Source organism: Cetorhinus maximus, chromosome 15, assembly GCF_964194155.1.
Source record: "Cetorhinus maximus chromosome 15, sCetMax3.hap1.1, whole genome shotgun sequence".
In the NCBI taxonomy this organism is placed as follows: Eukaryota; Metazoa; Chordata; class Chondrichthyes; order Lamniformes; family Cetorhinidae; genus Cetorhinus; species Cetorhinus maximus.
The window spans coordinates 79,424,928-79,450,100 of NC_135893.1; the positions used below are offsets into that span (position 1 = coordinate 79,424,928).

Here is a 25,173-nt window from a genome sequence, read left to right on the forward strand (position 1 = left end):
CTGGCTGCTCTCATGTATTTTTGAAAGACTGCTCAAGGACAACTCTACTCAGAGCATGTATTAAGAACTATATTTGGAGTCAGTCATTAACAGATGTTCTTTTATCTTCCCTGTGACCCTTCCCAATCTGTTGATGCCTTGGACTGTGGAATATGGTCCTGTGCCTATGTCAAAAATAACTTAGTTGGATCTGATGCAATGTTTTATGAGTAACCAAAATAGATATTAAGTATTTGCCAATTGAATGTTATAAAGAATGTTAATGCACTCAAATCCCCAAGTTCATAATTTCATCTAATTTATTTTAATAATACATTGACATGTTTAGTCTAATTATACGTTTGAATTAAAAAGATTAATGATTAAAGAAAAAGTATCTTCTGCCTGGTTCTGTAGGCTTAATTTAAATGTTCTAAAATAACCAATTTATAGAATTGCTACTACAATTTGTCTACAGGTTCTATTTTAATTTGAGAAGTGCAACATTATCTTAAATAACCAAGCCCTAATTCACACCTAGGAGCTTGCATTCTTTAAAATATAAATAGTTGGTATCCAGTTTTCATTCAGGGTGGGAGACTTGATTGTGTTTTTATAGGGAAAGCAGAAACTGAGGAATGATTGTGAATCCAGAAGTCACAAAATTAAGACTTTTTAAGAAGTTATAGAACTAGTTAGAAATAAATATAAATAAACTGTTATCAAGTCTCAGTTTGCTGCTTAGTACTGGTTATATTTATAATGGATAAATTGAACCAAATGTAATCTTTTTTATTAGATGGTTGAATCGTTTTAGGCCATTTTTTGATGTACAGTTCTGTTTTACTACCATTTATACTTGTGTAAATGTTGAATGTTAAAGAACCATTTTTCAAGTAAAAAGTTAAGGAGTCAACTTTTACACGGGTAATGTTTTCGCGGGGCTTACTTTCAACACATCCGCCCAGCTCACCTAACGCCTGCTCTCAAAAGAATCCACCAGGTAATGGGGAAGTGGCGCCCACGCCAGCCTTTTATTGTCTTGTCTATTTCTCTCTGCATTTTATTAAGGAGCCTCCCGCAACCTGGGAAAGGAAGCAGTAGTATCAACTGGGCCTGTGGTGTAAAAATTAAGACAGTATGCAGTTGTTCTCTGGGTCACATTTTCTTTTGCCTTTGAAGATCCCACAGTTTGGCAGCAAAAAAAAAGATAAAATAGTTTGCATTGATGCACTTAATTCTGTATACCCATTTTTCCACCTACCTATCCCAACAATTTTTCAATTCAGATCCATGGTTTCAACAGGCTACAACTATAGGAAAACCTTGCCCAGAGGGCTTAGCTTGTCACTGAAGGGAACATTGAAACATGTGGAAAAGTGAGCAGCTCTTGAAGGGTTGAAGCTACCCATTAGAAGGAAAGTTGTGGTGGTCAATAGAAAAGTGGAGTAAATGATTCAGAATGGTGCATCGGAGGCAGAAGAACCTTTTAAACCGGAAGCCCTATTGCAGGAGATACACCAGAGACAGGTGCCCTTTATTTGGAGCTGATGACCACCACCCAGTAAAAGCATTGGTGCATACCACATTGAAAGAGAATGTCGATCAGTTCTGCGCAGTTATCTGGGCATTAAGAACTGAGGTTTGAAAATATCAACATATTGATATAAAATTTGATCCAGTTACACTATTAAAGAATTCCAATACTGTGAAACATTCTGAAAAGATGAACTGTGTACATTTGTGCCCAACATTATCCCTAACTTCCATAAATACTGTATTTCAGAACAGCAGCTCTTTATTTTTCACTTACATATGATACAAAATTCAGATTGAAACAACATTTGCCCTGGAGAGAAAAGCCTACTGAAATATTCAGAGCAATTTCAACTAAGGTGAACATTTAAATAAAACTGTTCCAGCAGTTCAAATTAAGGGGAGTTCTGCCGTTCAAATTTTCTTAAGGAAACATCTTGCCAGTACAAGGCATCTTTCCCCAATCATTGAATCAATAATAGTGGGAAAACCATTATAATACATACCTTCAAGTAATAGGACCCTAAGATTATGCTGTATAAATATTAGTATTACAAATGAATCACATAAATGTTAAGTATTCGGCCCTATTTTAATTTAACTAATATTTGCATAGTGTAACTCCCAAAGCTCAACATGTTGTAAAATCAATTGTCTTTGGTAAACTCTTAAAACATCTAGTACTTGTGTACTCTTGAAAAATCTTCAATGAAGGGCATATTTGTCTGCTCAATGCGATTTAAAACCACCCTTCCAGGTACAGGAATGATTCTTCTTGTCTAAATATAATTTTGAACTACCACTTCGACTGTCTTTTGTTCTTTACCATCAGATATTGTTGGTGCTCGAAAAGGATACATGTCATTCAAAAAATATTAAGCTGATAACCATTGAAAAACAAATTAAATCTCATACAAAATAAATGTCTTTTTTGCAAAATTTCCTAGTACTTTTTCTAAGTTACACCTATGTTTATGATTCAAAGGCTGGTCATCAAAACACTGCAAGGGTGAAGTTCTGTCATTTATTCAAACATTTTTGAGCTGTATTTTTCCTCAGAAATACATGGATTGCAGGTAACATATAAATACTAAAAGGCACATTGATCCTCAAAGTTCACTCAAAATAAATTTAAATAACATAGTTTAGATGTAATGATTGCAGTTGTAGTAGAATGCACGGTAAAATACATCGATACATTATTCATATCTGTAAGTATAAACCAATGACTGAAATTTGACATGGAATAAAACGGATACTGCTCCTGCTGCATTGTTAAAATAGTGTTATCGGAGACCAAGGCACTGAAGAATATCTGGATTAAAATATTCTTCACAAAACAAAAGAATTGAGAGTGACACAGCAATATAATTAGGCTCTTTTACATCAAATGTCATTGATGACAGGTGCAGCTTTCCTGCCTTCACTGGTACTCTCCAATAAAAATGCAGCAGGCTTCCATGCAACCGAGATCCAGATTTCTTGCAGTATCAGCAATGCCCCCTGGGTCTTAAATCAGCACGCAGAGTCAAATTTTCATTGCCTGCAACCTATGAATGAGAGCTTTCTGCCTATAACATTGACTAACAGCAGTTTAAAACAAAAGTAAATGAGAGGAGACTTGCAGATGAAATCACAAATCTATTCCCACATCACTCTGCCAGAACCCTTAACTCTTAGCACAGCAGAGAATTCAAACCAGGCAGAGTTTGTTGAAACCTACTTTTAATCCCCATCTGCAAGTAGACATTGTCAGATAGAAAAATTGCTTAATGGTTAAACAATAAATGGCAATTTCTTTTATTCAAATACATTTCCATAGTATGACAGCATTATTTGTGGGCAAATTCTTAAAAGGTTATCTTAAGACTACAAAGCAAAAAACTATTGTTAATACAAATTTTAAATATAAATCCCAAAATTAAGTACTTCTTAATGTTCCATTATACAGTTTAGCTCTTGGTTACTTAGGATGGGAAAATAAAGGCAAGTTTGACAAGGAATGCCTCATTATCAACAGGACAAATATAATTACTCAGTTTCCATTGTGAATTGAATTGATATGAATATAGGTGGAACCAATATTTCCTGTTTCAGACCGTCACCCAGCTATAATTACCCCACCTCCATATTCCTTTGTGAATCATCGCACTGAATTTAGCTTGGTTTGCTCGATTTATTATCTTGATGTAATGTGTAGATTTAAAAGAATGCCCATCAACACAAAGCTTGCAACAAAATTATAACTCTTAAAAAGTACAACTTTAATCACAGGTTTGCAAGAGCCCACACTGCAGTGTTTATTTTAATAACTTTTTATGAAGAGGTATGGGCAAAAGAGTTTTTTGTCCCTTAAAGCTATTTTTGCCATTGTTACTCATCCAATTTTAGATATTTTTTTTAAAAGTTGCCCAACAAGTAATATTCTATGTGCTTGCCCGAAGAAAAAATGTCAGCAGCAAGAAAGTATATTGACACACATGCAGCAGTTTCTTTAAAGCTCAATACACTGCAAATACCCTGGGTGTGTATTTATACTTAAGAGCCTCAGATGGCATTTATATACAGGTTTCATGGCAGTTAACAGCCACTATGACACTATATAAAGTTGATAACTCAGGTCATATCTGTGTTCCCAATCAGCCAATACACAATAAGGTTACAGTAAGAAAAAAGTGATAAGCTTTCTTTAAATCAAAGGAAACAAAAGTCAAATTACTGGTTAATCCATTCAAAAAGTTGTTAACAAGATTAAGATTTCACAAGTGTGTGACATTTACAATTGGACTGATCAATCACTGGAGGGGTGTGTAGTTGGACAGCCAGAAATTAGCGATGCTGAATCAATATTGTCAAAACACTGCATTTATTGTAACCTCACAGAGATTCTAACTACTGCACACAATGGGAGATGATGCTCTAGGCTACACAGTGATGAGACATGATCACCTACTCCACTGAATTAAGACACACATTGCATTGGGGGGTAAAAACAAAAAACTGCGGATGCTGGAAATCCAAAACAAAAACAGAAATACCTGGAAAAACTCAGCAGGTCTGGCAGCATCGGCGGAGAAGAACAAAGTTGACCTTTCGAGTCCTCATGACCCTTCAACAGAACTGAAGGGTCATGAGGACTCAAAAGTTCAACTTTGTTCTTGCATTGGGGGGTGGTGATAGTGGGGGAGAATACTAGAATAAAAGCAAAAAACTTTTTCTAGAAAAACTTATTCTAGAATACTGTTGTGGGCTTTCACCTCCTGCTGGCTAGTGTGGAGGGAATTTGGTAGAGGCATAGTCACCAGCTCTTAAGCAATGGATCATGCAGACCAGAAGAGAGGTAAGCAGAAAACATTCAAGCGTAAATACTGTTTAAAATGATTAAACTGATAAAATCACGAATGTGATTTCCTGTGAAAGAGATTCAATGAAACTAAGGCAAACTCAACTAATGGTTTGTGGGGCAGTGCAGTTTAAAATAAATTTCCATTTCAAGGCTGCTTTATAAAAAAGTGCAATTTTTAATATAGTTGTTAGAGTGACATAACTATTTTATGCACATTCTTGAGATAGGGAGGAGATACATGTAAAGCATGATTCCCTGATACAAAGTTCCACATGTACATTCACTGGCTCAGATACCTTCCATATTTTCTATTAAGGAATGAGTGATATTGAAACTAGTAACCAATGGCTGTTTAATTAATAATTTTTTAGATGTTTAAAACACTACACCTTGTAAAAGATGTTTTTAATCCTGCAAGCAGTCAGTTAGAATGCTTACTATTCAAACACTTAACCCAGATATTTGCTCACACTTAAACTCCCAATCTGGATAGCAGGGTGGGATAACTGGTCATTATTGTAAGCTGACATGTCCAGACCATGTTTCGTGCTTTGTTCCTGGTGCTTGGTGGGTGATGACCACTTCGACAGCCTGTTTCTTCTCATTTTTGGGAGGAATGGAACAGACCTTGTAAGAGACCTCATCCCCCTCCATTGGTACATATTCTCCTTCGATACTGGTATAAAAAAGAAAGAACATATTTAGCCAAGAGTTGCCCATGTATTCGACTTATGTATTTACTGCGTACAATCATGAAATTCAGGTCTGGATAGAAGCCTCCATTACTCAAAGAGATAAATAATTATTTGAATAAAGCGTTTATTTACATTTATGTGCATAAAGATATGTATCTTCACAAAGGAGGTCTAGTACTATTTTCATATTCACAAGGTGGTGGCTCAGTACCTGACTTCCAAATTATCCACAAGATGTCAGTAATATAATCAGTAAACTTGCACTTCTTTATGCCTATATCCATTTCCATAGACAGCAACAATTTTACAGCAGAAGCCCCTATCTGAACTCTTGTGCATTTAACAATACAGAGGTAAACAGATTGTGATGAAACAGGAGCTCCATGTTTCAAAATTTGAAACTTATATTCTTTTTGTGTGACCAAGATGAAAATGTTTGAAAACCAGTCAGCATATAAAGGCCACTAATATGATGGTACATGCATCTAGCAATGTGGAGGCCCCTTCACTGCTCCAATCCAGTGCGTTTGGCCAGCAAGAAGTGGCCCAGGCAAAGAAAAAAGAATACCGCTGGCAGGCTCTTCCTTTACCCTCCTTTCATCTCCCCATCACCATCTCCTGTCCCTCTCTCCAACCCTCAAGAAAAACGTCCACCTGGTACCTTAGATTACAGCCCCCCAGCTCTGCTTGCAAGTCATGAGACATGGGCTACAAAAGTATTCAAATGAGCTGATACCACACTATCGAGGAGGGTACAGCTCATTCATGGGCTGATTTTAACTATAGCAGGATTGGTGTAACTGCACAAGAACAGGTAATCCTTTTCCATATTACTCCAGGAAATGAGAGACAGAAACTAAATTGAAAAAAAGTGCTCAAAACCTTTAAACAAAAGGTACATTATTTCCAGAGAGTGGCCAATAATTCAGGACTCCACTAGTGAGCTAAACCCCGCACTCAACCTCCAGTACTTGCAAAGCTCTCGCTTTTCCCCTTCGCGTAATGCCAAGCCAAAGAACCTCCTCACACTGGTAAACCCAGCTGCCTCATCACAGTACTATCAAATAGCAAAACAGAATACACCGTGAACATTCATAAGATAGACTTTATAACTACAACTTGGTCAAAAAGGTGAGTTTTAAGGAGGGGCAATAAAAATGCTGGCCTAGCCAGCGACGCCCGTGTCCTGTGAAAAGAATAATTTAAAAAAGGACCTTAGAGGAGGAAAGGGAAGCGGAGGGATTTAAAGAGAAAATATCCCACTCATTATGTTCTCCTTAAGTCACTGGCAACTCTCCCACTCATAGTAATGAAGTCACCAGACTACTGATGTAAATTTTTTAATTTAATGATGCCTTATAAAATAGGTTGTCCATTTAGTCCAGAAAATAGACAAAAAACAAATCTTAAAACATTGCTAAAAATGTATCATCTCTAACATAGAAAAACTCCCCAAGGTGCTTCAGAAAGTCATTTGGTAGTACAGAACTTGAGTGTCGCTGAAAAAAAGAGAAGTTTTTTGTCAAAGCTTTTCGTCTTGCACTCATCAGGACAATTCGCAGGAGTACCAAATGTAAAAGGAACAAGAGGCTAGAAGATTGGCCTTATCGGCAACCTTGTAAATATTGTCCGAGCCATTGCAAGCTTGATGCCAAATAGGGTGCATCAAAGTCATCCTGCAGGGTGACTCACTGGAGGAGGAAGCTCCACAAATATCCCCATCCTCAATGATGGAGGAGCCCAGCACATCAGTGCAAAAGATAAGGCTGAAGCATTTGCTACAATCTTCAGCCAGAAGTGCCGAGTAGATGATCCATCTTAGCCTCCTCCAGAGGTCCCCAGCATTACAGATGCCAGTCTTCATTCAATTCAATTCACTCCACGTGATATCAAGAAATGGCTGAAGGCACTGGATTACTGCAAAGGCTATGGGCCCTGACAATATTCCAGCAATAGTACTGAAGGCTGGTGCTCCAGAACTTGCTGTTCCAGTACAGCTGCAACACTGGCATCTACCCAGCTATGTGGAAAATTGCCCAGGTATGTCCTGTCCACAAAAAGCTGGACAAATCCAATCCAGCCAATTACCATCCCATCAGTCTACTCTCCATCATCAGTAATGGAAGGGGTCATCAACAGAGCTATCAGGCGGCACTTGCTAGCTGTATCTGCTCACTGACACACAGTTTGGGTTCCACCAGGGCCACTCAGCTCCTGACCTCATTACAGCCTTGGTTCAAACATGGACAAAAGAGCTGAACTCCCAAGATGAGGTGAGAGTACCTGCCCTTGACATCAAGGCAGCATTTGACCAAGTGTGGCATCAAGGGGCCCTAGCAAAACTGGAGTCAATGGGAATCAGGGCAAAACTCTCCACTGGTTGGAGTCATACCTAGGACAAAGGAAGATGGTTATAGTTTTTGGAGGTCAGTCATCTTAGTTCCAGGACATCACTACAGGAGTTCCTCAGGCTGGTGTCCTCGGCCCAACCATCTTCAGCTGCTTCATCAAAAACCTTCCTTCCATCATAAAGTCAGAAGTGGGGATGTTCGCTGATCATTGCACAATGTTCAACACCATTCACGACTCCTCAAATACTGAAGCAGTCCATGTCCAAATGCAGCAAGACCTGGATAATATCCAGGCTTAGGCTGACAAGTACCAAGTAACATTCGCACCACACAAGTGTCAGGCAATGACCATCTCCAACAAGAGAAAATCTAACTATCACCCCTTGGTGTTCAATGGCATTACCATCACTGAATCCCCCACTATCAACATCCTGGGGGTTACCATTGAGCAGAAACTGAACTAGACTAGCCATATAAATACTGTGGCTATAAGACCAGGTTAGAGGCTAGGAATCCTGAGACGAGTAACTCACACCCTGACTCCCCAAAGCCTGTCCAACATCTACAGGGCACAAGTCAGGAGTGTGATGGAATACTCCCCACTTGCCTGGATGAGTGCAGTTCCAACAACACTCAAGAAGCTTGACACCATCCAGGGCAAAGCAGCCCACTTGATTGGCACCACATCCACAAACATTCACTCCCTCCACCACCAACGCACAGTAACAGCAGTGTGTACCATCTACAAGATGCACTGCAGGAATTCACCAAGGCTCCTTCAACAGCACCTTCCAAACCCACAACCACTACCACCTAGAAGGACAAAGACAATAGACACATGGGAACACCACCACTTGCAAGTTCCCCTCCAAGTCACTCACCATCCTGACATGGAAATATATCGCCATTCCTTCACTGTCGCTGGATCAAAATCCTGGAACTCCCTTCCTAACAGCACTGTGGGTGTACCTACACCACATGGGCTGCAGCAGTTCAAGAAGGCAGCTCACCTCCACTTTCACAAGGGCAGCTAGGGATGGGCAATAAATGCTGGCCCAGCCAGCGAAGCCCACATCCCATGAATGATTAAAGATAAACGTCTACCCTGATCAGATCATTTCTCACTGCATATCGTGCAAAATCATGCACGGGCCCAAGCCATCATTTTCAGCCCTGATTATCAGATGACCCTGGAAGGGCAAGGCATTGCAAAAATTTGAGCAATAGGTGAAACTAGCTGTTGCTACTATGAAGTAGCAACACAAGTGGCATTTGCCACTAACAGGATGCTGCTGTCAAGCCAAAAAAATGCTCCGCCTATCACACAAATGAATAATGGGGTTTATGAACTTTAGTGCCAGTGTGATGCTAGGTATGTAGGCCATGTATCCCAAAGACTGGTGGATCATATCAAATAGCGTGTCCCTTCTGCTGTTCACAACAGGCAAGGTACAGACCGTACCCAACCAGCCTGTGCTTGTAAAGCACAAAACACAGTGTACAACATTTGCTAAATAATCCTTTGTGTGGTAAGATTTAAGACTGTCAGTCGAGCTTGCAGTGTGGCACATTGGCATGTACTGGAAGCTACACATACATAGGGCCCTGTTCTTTACATACAGTAAGAACATGTACACACATTGCGCCTGTTTCAGCTAAACAAAATAAGAGGCAGCCATTTGCTGGTGCATTCCTCAAGGCAATGCCTTGACCAATTAGAGTTAAACTGCCTGGTATAAATTTTCAAACAATGCTTGGCGGTTAACTGTCAGTCACCATCAACTGGTACATTCACCATGGCAACGCCTCTACCAGAGTCCACTTGCCAAAAAGTCAGCACTCTCTTTTCACGTGGTATAAATTGTTGTTCCCTTTACATTTAGTATTCTTGCAAACCGACCTGATGAGTGCAAGACAAAAAGCGTTATAAAGGTTTAATCAGCCAAAAATAGTCACTGAGATGAAAAATGGTATTAGAAAGTATGAAAAGAAGTGAGTTTTAAAGATAATCTTATGGGAGGAACACAGGATAAATAGGTGGGAGGGAGAATTCCAAGGATGGGGTCTAGGCAGCAGGGGGCATGACCACAAATGGTGAGGTGAAGGGTAAAAGGGTGCTAGCAATAATTCATATACTCATGCGTCATATTTCATTTGCTGTTGCCACACAACTACATATTGTAAAAAGTGCTTAGATGGTAAACATGCTCCAGCTCTGCACTGAGTCTAGTAAACACCCAAGGGACCATACAGGATTGCAAAAAGTGAACTTGTTTGTAGTACATCTCATAAATGATCTCCTTATATCTCTAGTCAGCAGCAAAATTAAATATCAAAGTTATATATATATATATATACACACACATGTGTTTATCTTATTAATAACTTGAGTTTTTGAAAATTGACAAGTGCAGTGTCCAGGTGGGTTGACACACAAGTGAGAAAGTCATTGCTAATGAAAAAGTAATGAACAGTGGGAGATGGGAGAGGTGCAAACTGGCAAATTTTGGCAAATGTCAGAGGGAAAAGAAAATGAGTTGATTGTTCCAACATAATGAAAAGATAGAAAAGAAAGAAAAATACAAGCAATAGGTGGGGTGGGGGGGTAATGCTGCTTTCCCATACAAGAATGCATAGGTGGATTCGTTTCCAATATTTCTGCACCCTAGGTTGAACTGAATGGTTATTTTTTATATGACAACCACAGTGCTGAAGCCTGCCATTAGTCTAAAAATTTTCACTTATATTTCCAGGTCTAGACAAACTTGTACTGTCAACCTAGACTTTACAGAGCCTTAAAATTATCCAGAGCTGAAAACTGTATTTTATAAAGTTTAGTGCTTGATTTCTCTCTAACATTACAAAAAATTATTACAAATACATAAGGTACATGACAAACTCCTGAGGATTTAGCATATGGAACCTGTGGGCTTGTTTTACAGTAAGCTTACTTTCCAGAAAGTACTTGTTATGACCAGGCCACCATTTTCTGTAGAAATGGGGTATTTTAATTCTGTTAATCTGTTGTGTTGTGCTGGCTGTTTATTTAAAATCAATACTAAGAGAACATTCAAACATTTGCTACCATTTGTTAACACAGGAAATGGACCATATTTTATAACATCTATACCAAAACCATTTGTCATGTAATTATATGAATCACAAAAGATTGATCTTCTCATACTGTACACCTACGCTTGAACAATTACACTTGTATTAAAATTTTATGACATTCAGAAATAGCTAAATGTATTGTATGATCTTTGTTAACATTTATAATGCAAGCCATTATGTAAAGCAGTACTTCTAAAGATCAAGTTACATTACTCTTCCCTGTAGACTAGGCACGATTCTTGCAAGTATTTCAACCATTTCCCTTCACCTACTCAAATCAAACAACTTTCTTGTATTCATAAAAATATTACTCCAAAGTTTCAAATGTAATTTTCTTTTTTCTTGTTAATTTTCCTCCTCCCTTCGTTGAAACAGGGATGTTTCCAAAGATACCGGGCACCTTCTAGTGCCTTATCCAAGGTATGTAGCTATGGGGATAGATAGGTGTGGGGGTCTCAAGGCTCTGTGGCACTGTGGAGTCCAAGCCATCTCAACCATTTTATCATCTGTTCTTGGAAGGACATTATAGGGTCCCAGACATCCAAAAGGCAGCATCCCCGGATACATTTTCATTTCATTCAAGCCTGTTTCCTAGGTCTGTACATTTAGAGTCCAACAGAGAAAGAAGCATTGCTTGATTCAACAGCTATTGACATGTGTGCACCACTCTTGCGAAGTCAGGAGATCATAGGTTCAAGCCACACTCCAGAAACTTCAACTCATAATCTAGCAGACACCACAGTGCAGTAACTGAGGGCCAAGGCCCCATCTGCAATATTTAAAAAGAATAACAGGGGAATTCCGACCAATATTTATCCCTCATCTAAATCACTAATCAGCAGGTTATCTGGTCATGATCATATGACTCTGTATGGAGCACTGCTGCCTGCCACTTCACTACATTAAAACACTGACTATGTTTCAAAAAGTACCTTGCTAATCGTAAACCACCTTGGTGGATTTTGAGATCAAGGAAAGCACTATAACAGATGTGAGTAGAACAATTGGGAAAGAACAACTGCAAAGCTCAGTCCAAGAATACTGGTTAAGAGTCAAAGATTAGGGTGCTGCCTGGAAAAAGGCAGCTTGTGTCTTAGATTATCTGGGCAAGAAAGTTAACAAACTTGAATTGATATTAAGAAATCTTCAAAAATGAAGTGGATGGGATAGTAAATAAATATATTCCTAAAAGGCAAAAAGGAATTGTTTTAAAGAATAGAATTCATAGATAAAGAGAGGGATCAAAACTAAAGCGAAACTTAAAAGTGAGGCCTTAGATTAAGTTAGGACTCACAATGCTAAGGATAATCATGAGGAGTACAGAGAGCCTAGGAAGGAGATGAAAATGCAGACGAAAAAGAAACATGAGCTGGCTGGTGTATAATTTAAAAGGAAATAATATGAACTTCACTCGGAACGCTCAAGGTGAAGGATGAAGTTTAATTATGGATGATAAAGGTTTGAAAGAGGTACTAAATATTTTGCATTGTTTCCCTTTACAAATGTTGGGCGAATTTAAAATCAAAGTCTAGTAGAGGGGTATCTAGTAAGGGAACTGTAGAAAAAGAATTGCTTCTATAAAAAATTAGAAAGGAGAATGAAGGAGAAGAAAGTTAACTACAGGCAAATTAATCTAACAGCAACTGTGGGCAAACTGCTGGACATTCTAATTCAAGGCAAAATTTGAGAGCACTTAGACATGCATAGGTTAATCAAGGACAGCCAGTGTGAATTTGTTAAAGGTGACTGATAAAAAGGAAGTGCAGTAGATGCATTGCATATTGATTTTCAGGTGTTTGAAATGATGTCCCACAAGACTGGTTCAAAAAAAAGAAATAAAGAAACTAGCAGTAGGAGGTAGCTCTGTGAACATCCCCATTCCCAGCCATCATGGAGCCCAGCATTGTGAGTGCAAGAATTGAGGCTTCTGTCTTTGCAAGTGTTTTCAGACAAACCTGCCAAATGGATGATTCAATTTGATTCAGGCATTAGGAAGCCCCTAAAGGCACAAGCATAAGCTAAGTACTGATAACATCCTACCTACAGTGTTGAAGACCTGTGGACCAAACCAGCTGCCCCCTAGAGATGCTATTCCAGTCCACTGCAGAGTCTGGCATCTATATGCCAATGTTGAAGACTGCCTATGTCAAATTCAAAAATAACACCTAGCCCACCAGCCACCTCCCTATCAGTAAAGTGACAGGAAGATTCATCAACAAATCTAATCAAATTACTCAACAATGATCTGCTTGGTTCCAGCAGGATCTACATGGCTCAAGATCACATCATACCTTTAGAAACAGGCAGAGGACATTCAGCACCTCCCAAGCCTATTCTGCCATTTTTTGAGATCATGGCTGATCTGTATCCTAGCCCCACTTACAGATTTTGGTTCTGTATTCCCTATCTTTGGTAGATTGTTGCTAGCTAATCTCGATTTTAAATTATTAATTAAGCTACTGCTCCACTGCTTTTTGTGCTTTACTTCAAATCACCTCATAACTTTCTATATTCGAGGGAATACAAGCCCAGTCAATGTAATCGCTCCTCATAACCTAACCTTTTGAGCCCTGGTAACATCCTGATGAGTCTGCACTGCATTCCTTCCAAGGCCAATGAATAGTCAGAGCCCAACACAAATCCTTTTGGGACACAAGTCACTTTGTTCCAATTCAAGGACATACACACAATCTCCACTTTTACCATCTAACCAACCTCTAACTTAGTCAATAATTCACCATCAATTTCACGTACTGTGCTTTTTACTTAACAGTGTATTTATCAAATGCCTTCTGAAAGCCTGCATTAATTCCATCCTCATTTCTCTGTCGATTATTTTAATTACTTTCTCACAAATCTATGTTAGCTTCCTCTAATCAGCTCACATTTCTCAAAGTGCTCAGTGACTCTGTCCTTAATTATTGATTCCAATAACTTTCCCACAACAGATGCTAGACTAACAGGTCTACAATTTCTAATTCTTCTCCCTCTCTCTCATTTCTTAAATAATGAAGTTGTATTTGCAATTTTCCAATCTACAGAGCCAATTCCTGATTCATGAGAGCTTTTGAAGATTATGGCTAAAGCATCTACAATTTCCTTACCAAAAGCCCAGATGAAATGTATCCCACGCTGCTAAAAGAAGCAAGGGAGGAAATAGTGGAAGCGTTGACCATCATTTTCCAATTCTCTCCGGCTACAGGTATGGTGCCAGAGGACTGCTAACATTGTTCTGTTGTTTAAAAAGGAAGAGATGTCCCAAGTAATTTTAGGCCAGTGGCAGTAAGCAAAAGGTTATGGTCGACTGGTGTTTTTGTAACTTCAATGGGGTTCCACAGAGCTTCATACTAAGTTTTGTGCTTTTCATAGTATAAAGCAATGATTTAGAATTAAAAGAAGCGGGCATGATTAAGAAGTTTGCAGATGGTACAAAAATTGGGTCGTTTGGTTGATATTGAGGAAGATATCAATGGACTGGCCAGGCGGGCAGAAAAGTGGCAAAAGGAATTCAATCCTGAGAAGTGTGAGGTAATGCATTTGGGAAAAGCAAACAAGGCAAGGTAACACACAATAAAGGGTTGGATATTGAGAAGTGTAGAGGAACAAAGAGACCAAAGATTTGCATGTCCACAAATCACTGAAGGCAGCAGGGCAATAAACCCTTATTGCAGAGAAAAAAATTATTGGATGCCAATGTCTTATTAATCACATTGTTAAGGTTTAATGGCAGTTACATTGTTAAACAGATGATCTGTATTTGTACATCTATAAAAAGACGACAGCTGGGACACTGGTGTGTTGGAGTAGTGTTAACTGTGAACTAAGTCAATAAACTCTCTCCAGCAAACTGCTGTCTCTTAGTTTTAACTTCACCAACCAGCGTAGATCCAGTTAACATTGGATATGCACTTGAAGTGTCATAACAGACATCTACGCACCAAGAGCCTGAAAGTAGGACTAGGCTGGATAGCTCTTTGTCAACTGGCAAAGACATGATGAGCCAAATGGCCTCTTTCTGTATGAAAATTTTCTATTTTCTCTGTTTCCTTTAAAACCCTGGATAGAAACTAGCCCAAGGCTGTGCAAATCTTTAGTGTCATTATTTTATCCAGTACCATTTTCTTACTGATCAATAGTCCTTAATTCATTACTAGTTTCACTGGAATGTCAGGTAACGTATCCTTTCTCTCTCTCTCTCTCTCTACTATGAAGACTGACATAAGCAATTATTCAACAAGCCTGCCATTTCCTTACTTTTATTTGCAATATTACCAACATCTATTTTTAAAGGGCCCACATTATCCTTTTTCTTTGAATATATTGTAAAAACTTTGTATCAGTCTTTATATTCCTCAAGTATTTTTTGTACTTTTTTTTTTCACAGCTCTATATTTTTCTAATCTTCCTTTGCTGTTCTTTATATCCATCGCAGTCCCCTGGATCTGCACGTTCTTTGCACTGTAGTTTGTTTTTTCTTTTAGGGCTATGCAATCTCTCACCAATTTTGTCAACTATTTGGTCTGTTTTATTTGGTGTGTAGAGCTTTTTAACCCCTTGGTGGGGGGTAAAATCCTGTATTCTTTATGAACACCTTCCATTCTTCACCTGCAGTTTTATCCGATAGCAGTTTTGTTGTCAGTGCCATTCTCATCCTGTTAATGTTAGCCTTACCAAAATTACTAACTGTGTTCCGTTTCTCCTTTTCAGACCTAACACTTGAATTTGATTATGTTGTACAAAAGCAAAATACTACAGATGTTGGAAATCTGAAATTTAAACTGAAAACGCTGGGAATACTCAGCAGTGCAGACAGTATCTGTAGAGAGAAAAACAGCGTTAACCTTTCAGGTCTGCCACTTCCATCAGGCCTGGAAAACGTTTAAAGTTAGAGGCTGGGGAGGGGTGGGAGGAGAGAAGGGGTTGGAAGGGGAGGAAAGAACAAAAGGAAATATCTCTGAGTGGAAGGCAGGAGAGATTAAATGATAAAAGTGATGATGAAAAGGAATGGTAATGAGAATAAACAAAAGAAAAATGAGCATAAAAGTCGTAAATGGCAACACCAGCACCATTCCTGACTGGCAGATGCTGCCTGAAAAAAGATGGGAGCAGCAGCTGTGATCTGTCGTTGTTGAACTAGATTGAGAGTCAAATGAAAGTTGTAAAGGGGCTTAATCGAAAGGTGAGCTGCTGTTCCTTGAGCTTCCACTGAGCTTCACTGGCACAGTGTAGCAGGCCGAGGACAGAGAGTTAAAGTGGCAAGCGACTGGAAGCTCAGGGTCACAATGGCAACTGAATGAAGGTGATCAGCAAAATGACCACCAAAACCGCATTGATCTCCCCAGTGTGGAGGTCACATTGTCAGCACAGAATACTTAAGTGAAATACGTACATGTCAATCACTGCTTCACCTGGAAGGTATATTTCTGACCTTTGATGGTGGGAAGGGAGGTGGTGAAAGGGCAGGTGTTGCATCTCGAGAAGAAGTACTGCGGGAAGGGGAGCAGGTGTTGCAAGAGTGGACCAGGATGTCACAGAGGGAATGGTCCCTTTTTAAGGCTGAAAGGGGAAGGGGGGATATACTTGGTGGTGTCATCAGGCTAGAAGTGGCAGGAAATGACCCATTAAATGTTGAGGCTAGTGGGATGGAAGGTGAGGACCATGAAAAACTTGACATGGTTCTGGGAGGGATGAGGACAGAAGGGTGGGAAATAAGATGGGTACAGTTGAGGGCTCTGTCAACTTTGATGAAAATCTTCGGAAGAGAAAGACATATTGGAAACATTGGTATAGAACATGGCATCATCAAAACAGATACAACAGAGATGGAGAAGCTTGGAGGATTGGGATAGAATCCTTACAAGAAGTGGCATGGTGACACAGTGCTATATTTACTTCTATTCAATTGCCAAGTCCAATCTGCTCTTCCCCTGACATCTCTTACCCTCACTCCCCTACCTAAAACGTACACACATTCTAGCAGTTTGCACTAATAGCAATAAACTTCTTTCTCTGCCTAATTCTGAGGTCAACTGTGGCATACCCACTAGTCATACTAGCCGAGGTAACCTAATCCAAGAGAAACCAGGGACCTTCATAGTTTGTATGACTCAGCACCGCATCGTGCATTAACACACAGCCATTGAGGGAGCCAAGCAACCACTTGAGAAACTGAACCAATTGTATTTTGGGAATTAAAAGTACTGGAAATGTCTTTCAATTCATTTCAACACAATTACTCCTCTGACCAAAGTAAAATAATTTTCAAAAGAATTTTCTTCTTCACATAGTGAAGCCAAAGCATGAGTTTCTATCAGAGATACTAAGATTGAAAGTAAAGATGGAGGAGATGAAAGAGAGCCCCAAATTACAAGAACACCTGAAGATTGAGCCGTTTAATAAAGAGGGCTGCATTAAAAATCACAAGAACAGCAATATTGGAAATAAATGAATTTTACAGCTTTAATAAATAGATGAAGTATTTGATGGCTTTCAGAGACCCAAACTGCATGGTTCTCGGGCACAATATGGATGGACCGGTAGGGTCCAGTTACACCAAGTCCCAACCTTTGTCTGCTGGTCAGAAGTTATGGCCACAGTGAATGTATTCCTAGCATCCAACATTATTAAAGGACATTGAAGGAGGGGGAAGCTTCAAATTTGAAATGCTGGTTTTCCAAAAGCAATTGGTATTGTCAGGAAAACCACTTGCAGCAAAAGTGGCAGAATTTTCAATTGAAATTCCACTATCTCTTGCAACCAGTGCTGCTTACCTCTGCCGACCCACTTTAGGCACATGCACTACTGGCACCATGTGCCTGCCCACCAGCATTTGGACAGGGTTACCAGACCATATGTGAACAGTCACAAATTCCTTCTCTCTGCACCATTAGGGTGTCTGGGCCATTGTTTATGTGATCTCTTTATATCAGCAACAGCAAAGAGGGAGCTTTTATTTCTACATATACTCAACAGCCCAACAGGTTGCAGCCAGAGGTAACAGTAACAAGAACAAGTGTCTGGAGGACTTGATCATGGTGGTTGCTGACAGCACAGAGTGACATGCAGAAATGGTACAACACTGTCAATTTCTGACCATCTAAATACAGCACTCAATAAGTAGCCATTACTGAAGATTTATCAGTAATGAAATATTCTTCCAAACAAAACGAAATACAACAATTAACTGAAAATCTTTTATTTCTCATTGCGCACATTGCTGCCTGAATGATATTAAAGCCTCACCACATAAGCTTTACCTTTACAAAATGTAACCAGGTTTGCCATGCATGGTGGCTTTTGGCCCAAGTTCACTCCCTTGCTACCCTGAGGAGTACATGTTGCATGTATATTCAATTTGTAATTTTGCCCCCAACATTTAGAAAGTAATAATGCACGTATTCAGCAGCACGTTTATAATTGCACACAAGAGGAATAGATATAACCAACCCATTTCCTCCATGTTCTTTGGCTCTCCTTTTTATTCAAGTAAAGTTTAATTGTTTTCGTCCTCTCTTAGGTCAGCCTGCACAATTCACTATTTCCTTTCCAATTGGGTGGATAGGCCTTTGTCAATGTCATTCTTGATTTGGCCACAAAGGAGTAACTCACCCACTGATTTTCCTTCCTTTTCTTCTAGTAAACACAAACCATTCTACCATCACCTTCATACCAGCTTTTTATTCAGGATTCAACTATTAGCACACACAGGCAGTGGCATACTTAGGCAGGACCAATTTTAATAGTGAAGGCAAAATAGAAAATATAAAGTTTTACATATTTCCCATTCTCAGAATGAAAGTAAAACAATTTTGCATAGTTTTTCTGCTCAAGAGGGTTGTGCATCTTTGGAATTCTCTATCCCAGAGGGCTATGGATGCTCAGTAGTTAAGTATATAAACGGTTGAGATCATTAGATTTTTGGACATTAAGGGAATCAAGGGATATGGGGATAGAACAGGAAAATTGAGTTGAGGTAAATCAGCCATGATCTTATTGAATGGCAGAGTTAGCTCGAGGGGCCGCATTCTTATGTTCTTATAAATGTCTATATTCCTGGTTTAGTTGCTATCCAGTAAACAGCTGATTTATTAATCTCAAACTAAAATATTTTTACTGTAAAAATAAATGGCAAGTAGACTGCTCCAAGGTGAGGAGTTCGATAGCAGGCAGCACGAACCCAGAATGTGCATTTTAGGTTCCACAAATTGTTTTATATTGTTGCTCCCTTCAGCAGTCTTCAAGTGCAGAGTTTCTTGTTTGATCTAAATAATCTTAAATTGTGGGAACAGCTCCAACTATAATGTACAGCATCATTCTCTGATCTGAACATACGGTGTGAGTACTCCTCCATTTGGTCGCAGGTGAAAAGAAAATCCACAAATTGGATCCCTAATTTGGGTTGAGAGAGTTAAGCCATTGCTCACCGACAGACATAAACCCAAAAGAACTAATTCCATAACTCCCACTCACTGCTAACATTCCATGTTGTCTTATGGCCCCAAAAGGCTACTGATGTGAATGGTGCCAATCTACCGAAGGGCATACTCTGCAAAGACAGTCACGAACTGTAATTATGATATTACAGATTTTAAGGACAACTGTTTTAAAGGCACAATTCTGTATTCAAACTTTTGCATTGAGTTCAAAAGTCTTTTTCACAATGGAAGTATGGACAGGCAACATGGCACCTTTTGGTGTTTATTCAAACCTTGTCAGATTCGTATCTCTAAAGCTGGCTACCAAGAGTCATTAAAAATGTAAAGACCCATCCAAGGATGGCCGTTGAATTCTAAAAAGTGTGAAAAACCAAAGTTTTACTTCGGAGGGAACAGGAGGCTTGAAGGGGCCTCAAATGACCTCAACATAATTAACTTCTTTGCCTGGCAGAATAATGCTTCGGTGAAATTAACATAGCAGCCACTTTGTTTTGGTTGTTATAAAGACAAGCCTAAGAACAGCCATTTTGTGTGCACAGCCCCAGGAAGAACTCTGAGAAACAACATCAGAGAGGGTTCTTGACCAAGGGAGGACAAAGAGGAAGGTATTGAGGAACCAACTGCAGTTCTGCCAAAAAAAAGTCCAAGCAATCTGCAAGTGCTGTAACCACAGAATTAGCGAGGAATAGGAAATCTACCTTCTCTCCCAAAAACCGGCTGACCTGCTGAGTCCACCTGAAAAGGCAAACCTCCGAATAGTTGATTGAAAAAGCCATCACAGCTGCTTAAATGGAACCTCAAGTTTCAAGGCCTTCACTTCGGGAAGAAGGAACTGAACCAGCCAGTGGGGGAATCTTGAACTAGAGGACATAGTTACAGAATAAGGAGACACTCATTTAAAACTGAGATGCAAAGGAATTCCTTCTCTCAGAGGGTAGTGCATGTCTGGAATTTTCCAACCCAGACAGACAGCCATGTGATTGTTGGATCAACAGCAACTCTGGGGCCACCAGCAGCCATGCAAAAGTGGCTGCTGAACACATTGCAGGAAGCAAGGAGCAGTGACAGGGTACTCCCACCCTTAATGCAGACGCTTCAGACTAATCAGCCAGCACAACCTTAGCTCAGGAGCAATTAAGAGTAGGAATCCACAGAACTGCAAATTCTCCATTTGCTCAATCTTGCAAATTCACCTGTAACTTGTCAGACTAATCTCCTGCAGACGTAACAAACTCTAGGATGTCTTTTGTCATGTGCGGTGGTAATTGTATAATCCGAAGCAAAAGTGCAGCTTGTCAAATATTTGTAACCATGGCAATGAACATAAAAAGTCATTAAAATGGTTCTTGAAAGCTGGAGCAAGAAGGCTGCATTACAGTTCAAACAATCTAATGGAACTTGGTGCAATTATAATTTGAACCATTAGAAACATTTTGTTTGTTACTGTTTCTAAAAACAGAAAAGGGTTTATAAAAAAACACAGAGGATTGATGACCCTTGTATTCTTTAGGGTTAACATTTATCACAAGCATGCATTTTTAACTATTTGTGTGCCACCAAGTGAGAGAAATAGGTTAAGTTGTTCATTCTTTTTTGCTTTGAAATCTGAAGAATGTATACAAGTTTTAAATAATATAGACAAAAGGTGATTGTTTAAAAATAAATATTTTGGCACCTTAAGATTTTGTTTCCTGATAGGAACTTTTAAATGGCTTTCAAACGTTACCTTCAGACCATTTTGCAAGTTCAAATGAAGCTGCTGAGCTCTGTAGTAAAATTAATCTCATTCTCAGATGTTCACTCAGTACGTGTCTGACAGCAACATTATATCAAAAAGCTATGCCTGTCTCTTTATGGGGTATGTGGAACAATCCTTGTTCCAGTCCTACCCCGGCCCCCTCCCACAACTCTTTCTCCGGTACATCGATGATTACTTCATGCTCTCGTAGGGACCTGGAAAAACTTATTAATTTTGCTTCCAATCTCCACCCCTCCATCATTTTCACATGGTCCATCTCTGACACTTCCCTTCCCTTCCTTGACCTGTCTCTCAATTTCTGGTGATAGACTGTCCACCAATATCCATTACAAGCCTACCGACTCCCACAGCTACCTCGACTACAGCTCCTCACACCCCGCTTCCTGTAAGGACTCCATCCCATTCTCTCAGTTCCGTCGCATCTGTTCTGATGACGCTACCTTCAAAAACAGATCCTCTGACATGTCCTCTTTCTTCCTTAACCAAGGTTTTCCACCCACGGTTGTTGACAGGGCCCTCAACCGTGTCCGGCCCATCTCCCGCACATCCACCCTCACGCCTTCTCCTCCCTCCCAGAAACATGATAGGGTCCCCCTTGTCCTCACTTATCACCCCACCAGCCTCCGCATTCAAAGGATCATCCTCCGCCATTTCCGCCAACTTCAGCATGATGCCACCACCAAACACATCTTCCCTTCACCCCCCCCGGCGGCATTCCGTAGGGATCGTTCCCTCCGTGACACCCTGGTCTACTCCTCCATCACCCCCTACTCCTCAACCCCCACCTACGGCACCTCCCCATCCATACGCAAAATATGCAACACCAGCCCCTTCACTTCCTCTCTCCTCACCGTTCAAGGGCCCAAACACTCCTTTCAAGTGAAGCAGCATTTCACTTGCACTTCCCCCAACTTAGTCTACTGCATTCGTTGCTCCCAATGCGGTTTCCTCTACATTGGAGAGACCAAATGCAGACTGGGCGACCGCTTTGCAGAACACCTTCAGTCTGTCCGCAAGAATGACCAAGACCTCCCTGTCGCTTGCCATTTTAACACTCCACCCTGCTCTCTTGCCCACATGTCTGTCCTTGGCTTGCTGCATTGTTCCAGTGAAGCTCAACGTAAACTGGAGAAACAGCATCTCATCTTCCGACTAGGCACTTTACAGCCTTCCGGACTGAATATTGAGTTCAATAACTTTAGATCTTGAACTCCCTCCTCCATCCCCACCCCCTTCCCGTTTCTTCCCCCTCCCTTTTGTTTTTTTCCAATAATTTATATAGATTTTTCTTTTCCCACCTATTCTCCATTGTTTTTAAATCTATACCTTTTATACCCTTTTAGTCTTATTTCACTCCACCCCCACTAGAGCTATCTGTACCTTGCGTGTCCTGCTATCCATTCTTAATTAGCACATTCTTTTAGATAATATCACCACCTTTAACACCTCTTTGTCCTTTTGTCTGTGACATCTTTTGGTTATCTGCTCCTATCACTGCTTGCTTGTCCCTACAACCACCACCTCCCCCCCACCCCACTTCTCCCCCCCACCTTAAACCAGCTTACATTTCACCCCTCTCCTATATTTACTTAGTTCTGTTGAAGGGTAATGAGGACTCGAAACGTCAACTTTGTTCTTCTCCGCCGATGCTGCCAGACCTGCTGAGTTTTTCCAGATATTTCTGTTTTTGTTTTAAATCAAAAAAGCCCAGGTTACAATAATTACAGAATTTCAAACATGATATTGTTTGCAAAAAGGGTTTTAAGAATAAACCTATAAAAGATTCAGGATCTACATTGTGACCACTGTTCATTTACCAAACACATCAAAGATTTGGACTCTAAAATTGGAGAAACGTTGTTGAAATTTGCAGATGATACCAAATTGGAGACTATAGCTCATATTTTGGAGGAGTGCACCAAAATACAGAATGCCAATCAAATTTGCAGAGTGGACAGATAAATGACAAACTGAATTCAATATGAAGTAATTTTTGTTGGAGGAACTGAGGACACCACTTATTCCTTGGAAAGTATGAAGCTAAATGAGGAGAGGAGCAAAGAGATCTGGGGCTAAAGATGCATAAGGTAGCCAGTAACAGATCAAGTAGAGAATTTCACGGGAATTTCACACACAGTTGTGAGCAAGTGGGACTCACTACCACATGGATTGATTGAAGGAGCAAGCACCAACATATTTAAGGAAAAGACTTTGATGGGTATGCGAGGGGAAGTGAACTAAAGGATATGGGGGCAGGATGTTGAGAGGTAATTGGGAGCAAGAAGATCCTCACGATGAGTTTGAACACTGGTACACATCACTTGGGCTGATCAGCCTATGTCTATGCCACAGGTGGTATCCTGACTCAAATGTCATGCTCATGAATGTTTTTTTTTATTCATTCATGGGATGTGGGCGTCGCTGGCTGGTCCATCCCTAATTGCCCTTGTTCAGAGGGCATTTAAGAGTCAACCATATTGCTGTGGTTCTGGAGTCACATGTAGGCCAGATCAGGTAAGGGCGGCAGATTTTCTTCCCTAAAGGACATTAGTGAACCAGAGTTTTTACAACGACCAACAATGGTTTCATGGTTATCATTAGACTTTTAATTCCAGGTTTTTATGCACCTTTGATCTCTCAAGGACAGGAAGATCAACGTTATCATTAAAAACACAGATTAAACATACAATAAACTTTATTTACTACCCGAAATCCCCATCACAAACTCAGTTTCTCAGCCGCTGATTCCATTCCTCTTACTGGTCACTGTTTGAGGCTAAAGCAGACTGTTCACAATGTTGACATCCTATTACACCACAACTAGTACTTCCACCCACATATTCTTCACATCACCATGACCACATACTCCATAATGTTGCCCACCACTGCCCTGCCTCAGCTCATTTGCTGCTGAAACCTTCATCCACACCTTTGTTACCTATAGGCTCAACTATTCCAATGCTCTCCTAGCTGCCCACTACCAAAGTTGCACACTCAAACTGATCCAAAACTCCCCTGCCAATATCCTAACACACAAGTCCTGTTCAGCCAACACACCTGCACTCAGACTGGCATAGCTCCCAAATACATGACACCTCAATTTTAAAATTCTCATCCTCGTTTTCAAATCCTTTCAGGGCCATGTCCCTCCCGATTTCAGTAATCTCCTTCAGCCCCACAATCCTCCAAGATCTCGGCATTCCCCTAATTCTGACGCTGGCGCATCCCTGATTTTTTACTTCCCCCACCACTGACAGCTGTGGCTTCAGCTGCCACGGCCCTAAGCTCAGGAATTCCCTCCTTAAATCTCACTGCCTCTCTTCCTCTCCTCCATTAAGACGCTCAATAAAATCCACCCCTCTTTGACCAAGTTTTTGGTCACCTTTCCTAATATCTCCTTATGTGGCTCAGTGTCGAATGTTGTTTGATAATATTCCTGTAACACATCTTAGAACACGGAAATAGGAGCAGAGGTAGATAATACATCAGATCACGGGGATTTGTAGACGTTTAGCCCCTCAAGTTTCTCTAATACATTTTCCCTGATGATCTTAACAACCTTATTAGCCCTAGCGTTACCCTCGATTTCTGGTTTGTAATTGGTGTCTTCTGCTGTGAAGATGGACATAAAATAATTGTTTTAATTTCTCTGCCATTTCCTCATATCCCAGGATCATTTCACCTGTCTCTGCCCCTAAAGGACCAATGTTTTTTTTTAAACTACTCTCCTCCTTTTTATATATTTATTTATTTTTATGTATTTGTAAAAACTCTCATCATCTGTTTTTAATTCCTGGTTAATTTACTTTCATATTCTATTTCTCCCTATCTTTAATCAACTTTTTGGTCACCCTTTGCTGGTTTCTAAAACCTCCCAGGCCTCAGATTCACTATTATTATTTGCAACATTTTACAACTCTGTTTTTAGAAACATAGAAAATAGGAGCAGGAGTAGGTC

The 25,173-nt window shown here is 40.0% G+C and overlaps 1 protein-coding gene across 1 annotated transcript in view; it reads right to left on the minus strand.

The window, feature by feature from the left end:
• Window positions 1–2,525: 2,525 nt before the first annotated feature.
• carhsp1 (calcium regulated heat stable protein 1) overlaps window positions 2,526–25,173 on the minus strand; it is a 44,435-nt gene continuing 21,787 nt past the window's right edge. Inside the window, exon 3 of the mRNA XM_078558704.1 lies at window positions 2,526–5,537. Coding sequence (XP_078414830.1) covers window positions 5,375–5,537 — 163 coding nt within the window. The 3' untranslated portion in view covers window positions 2,526–5,374. The remainder of the gene's footprint in view (window positions 5,538–25,173) is intronic.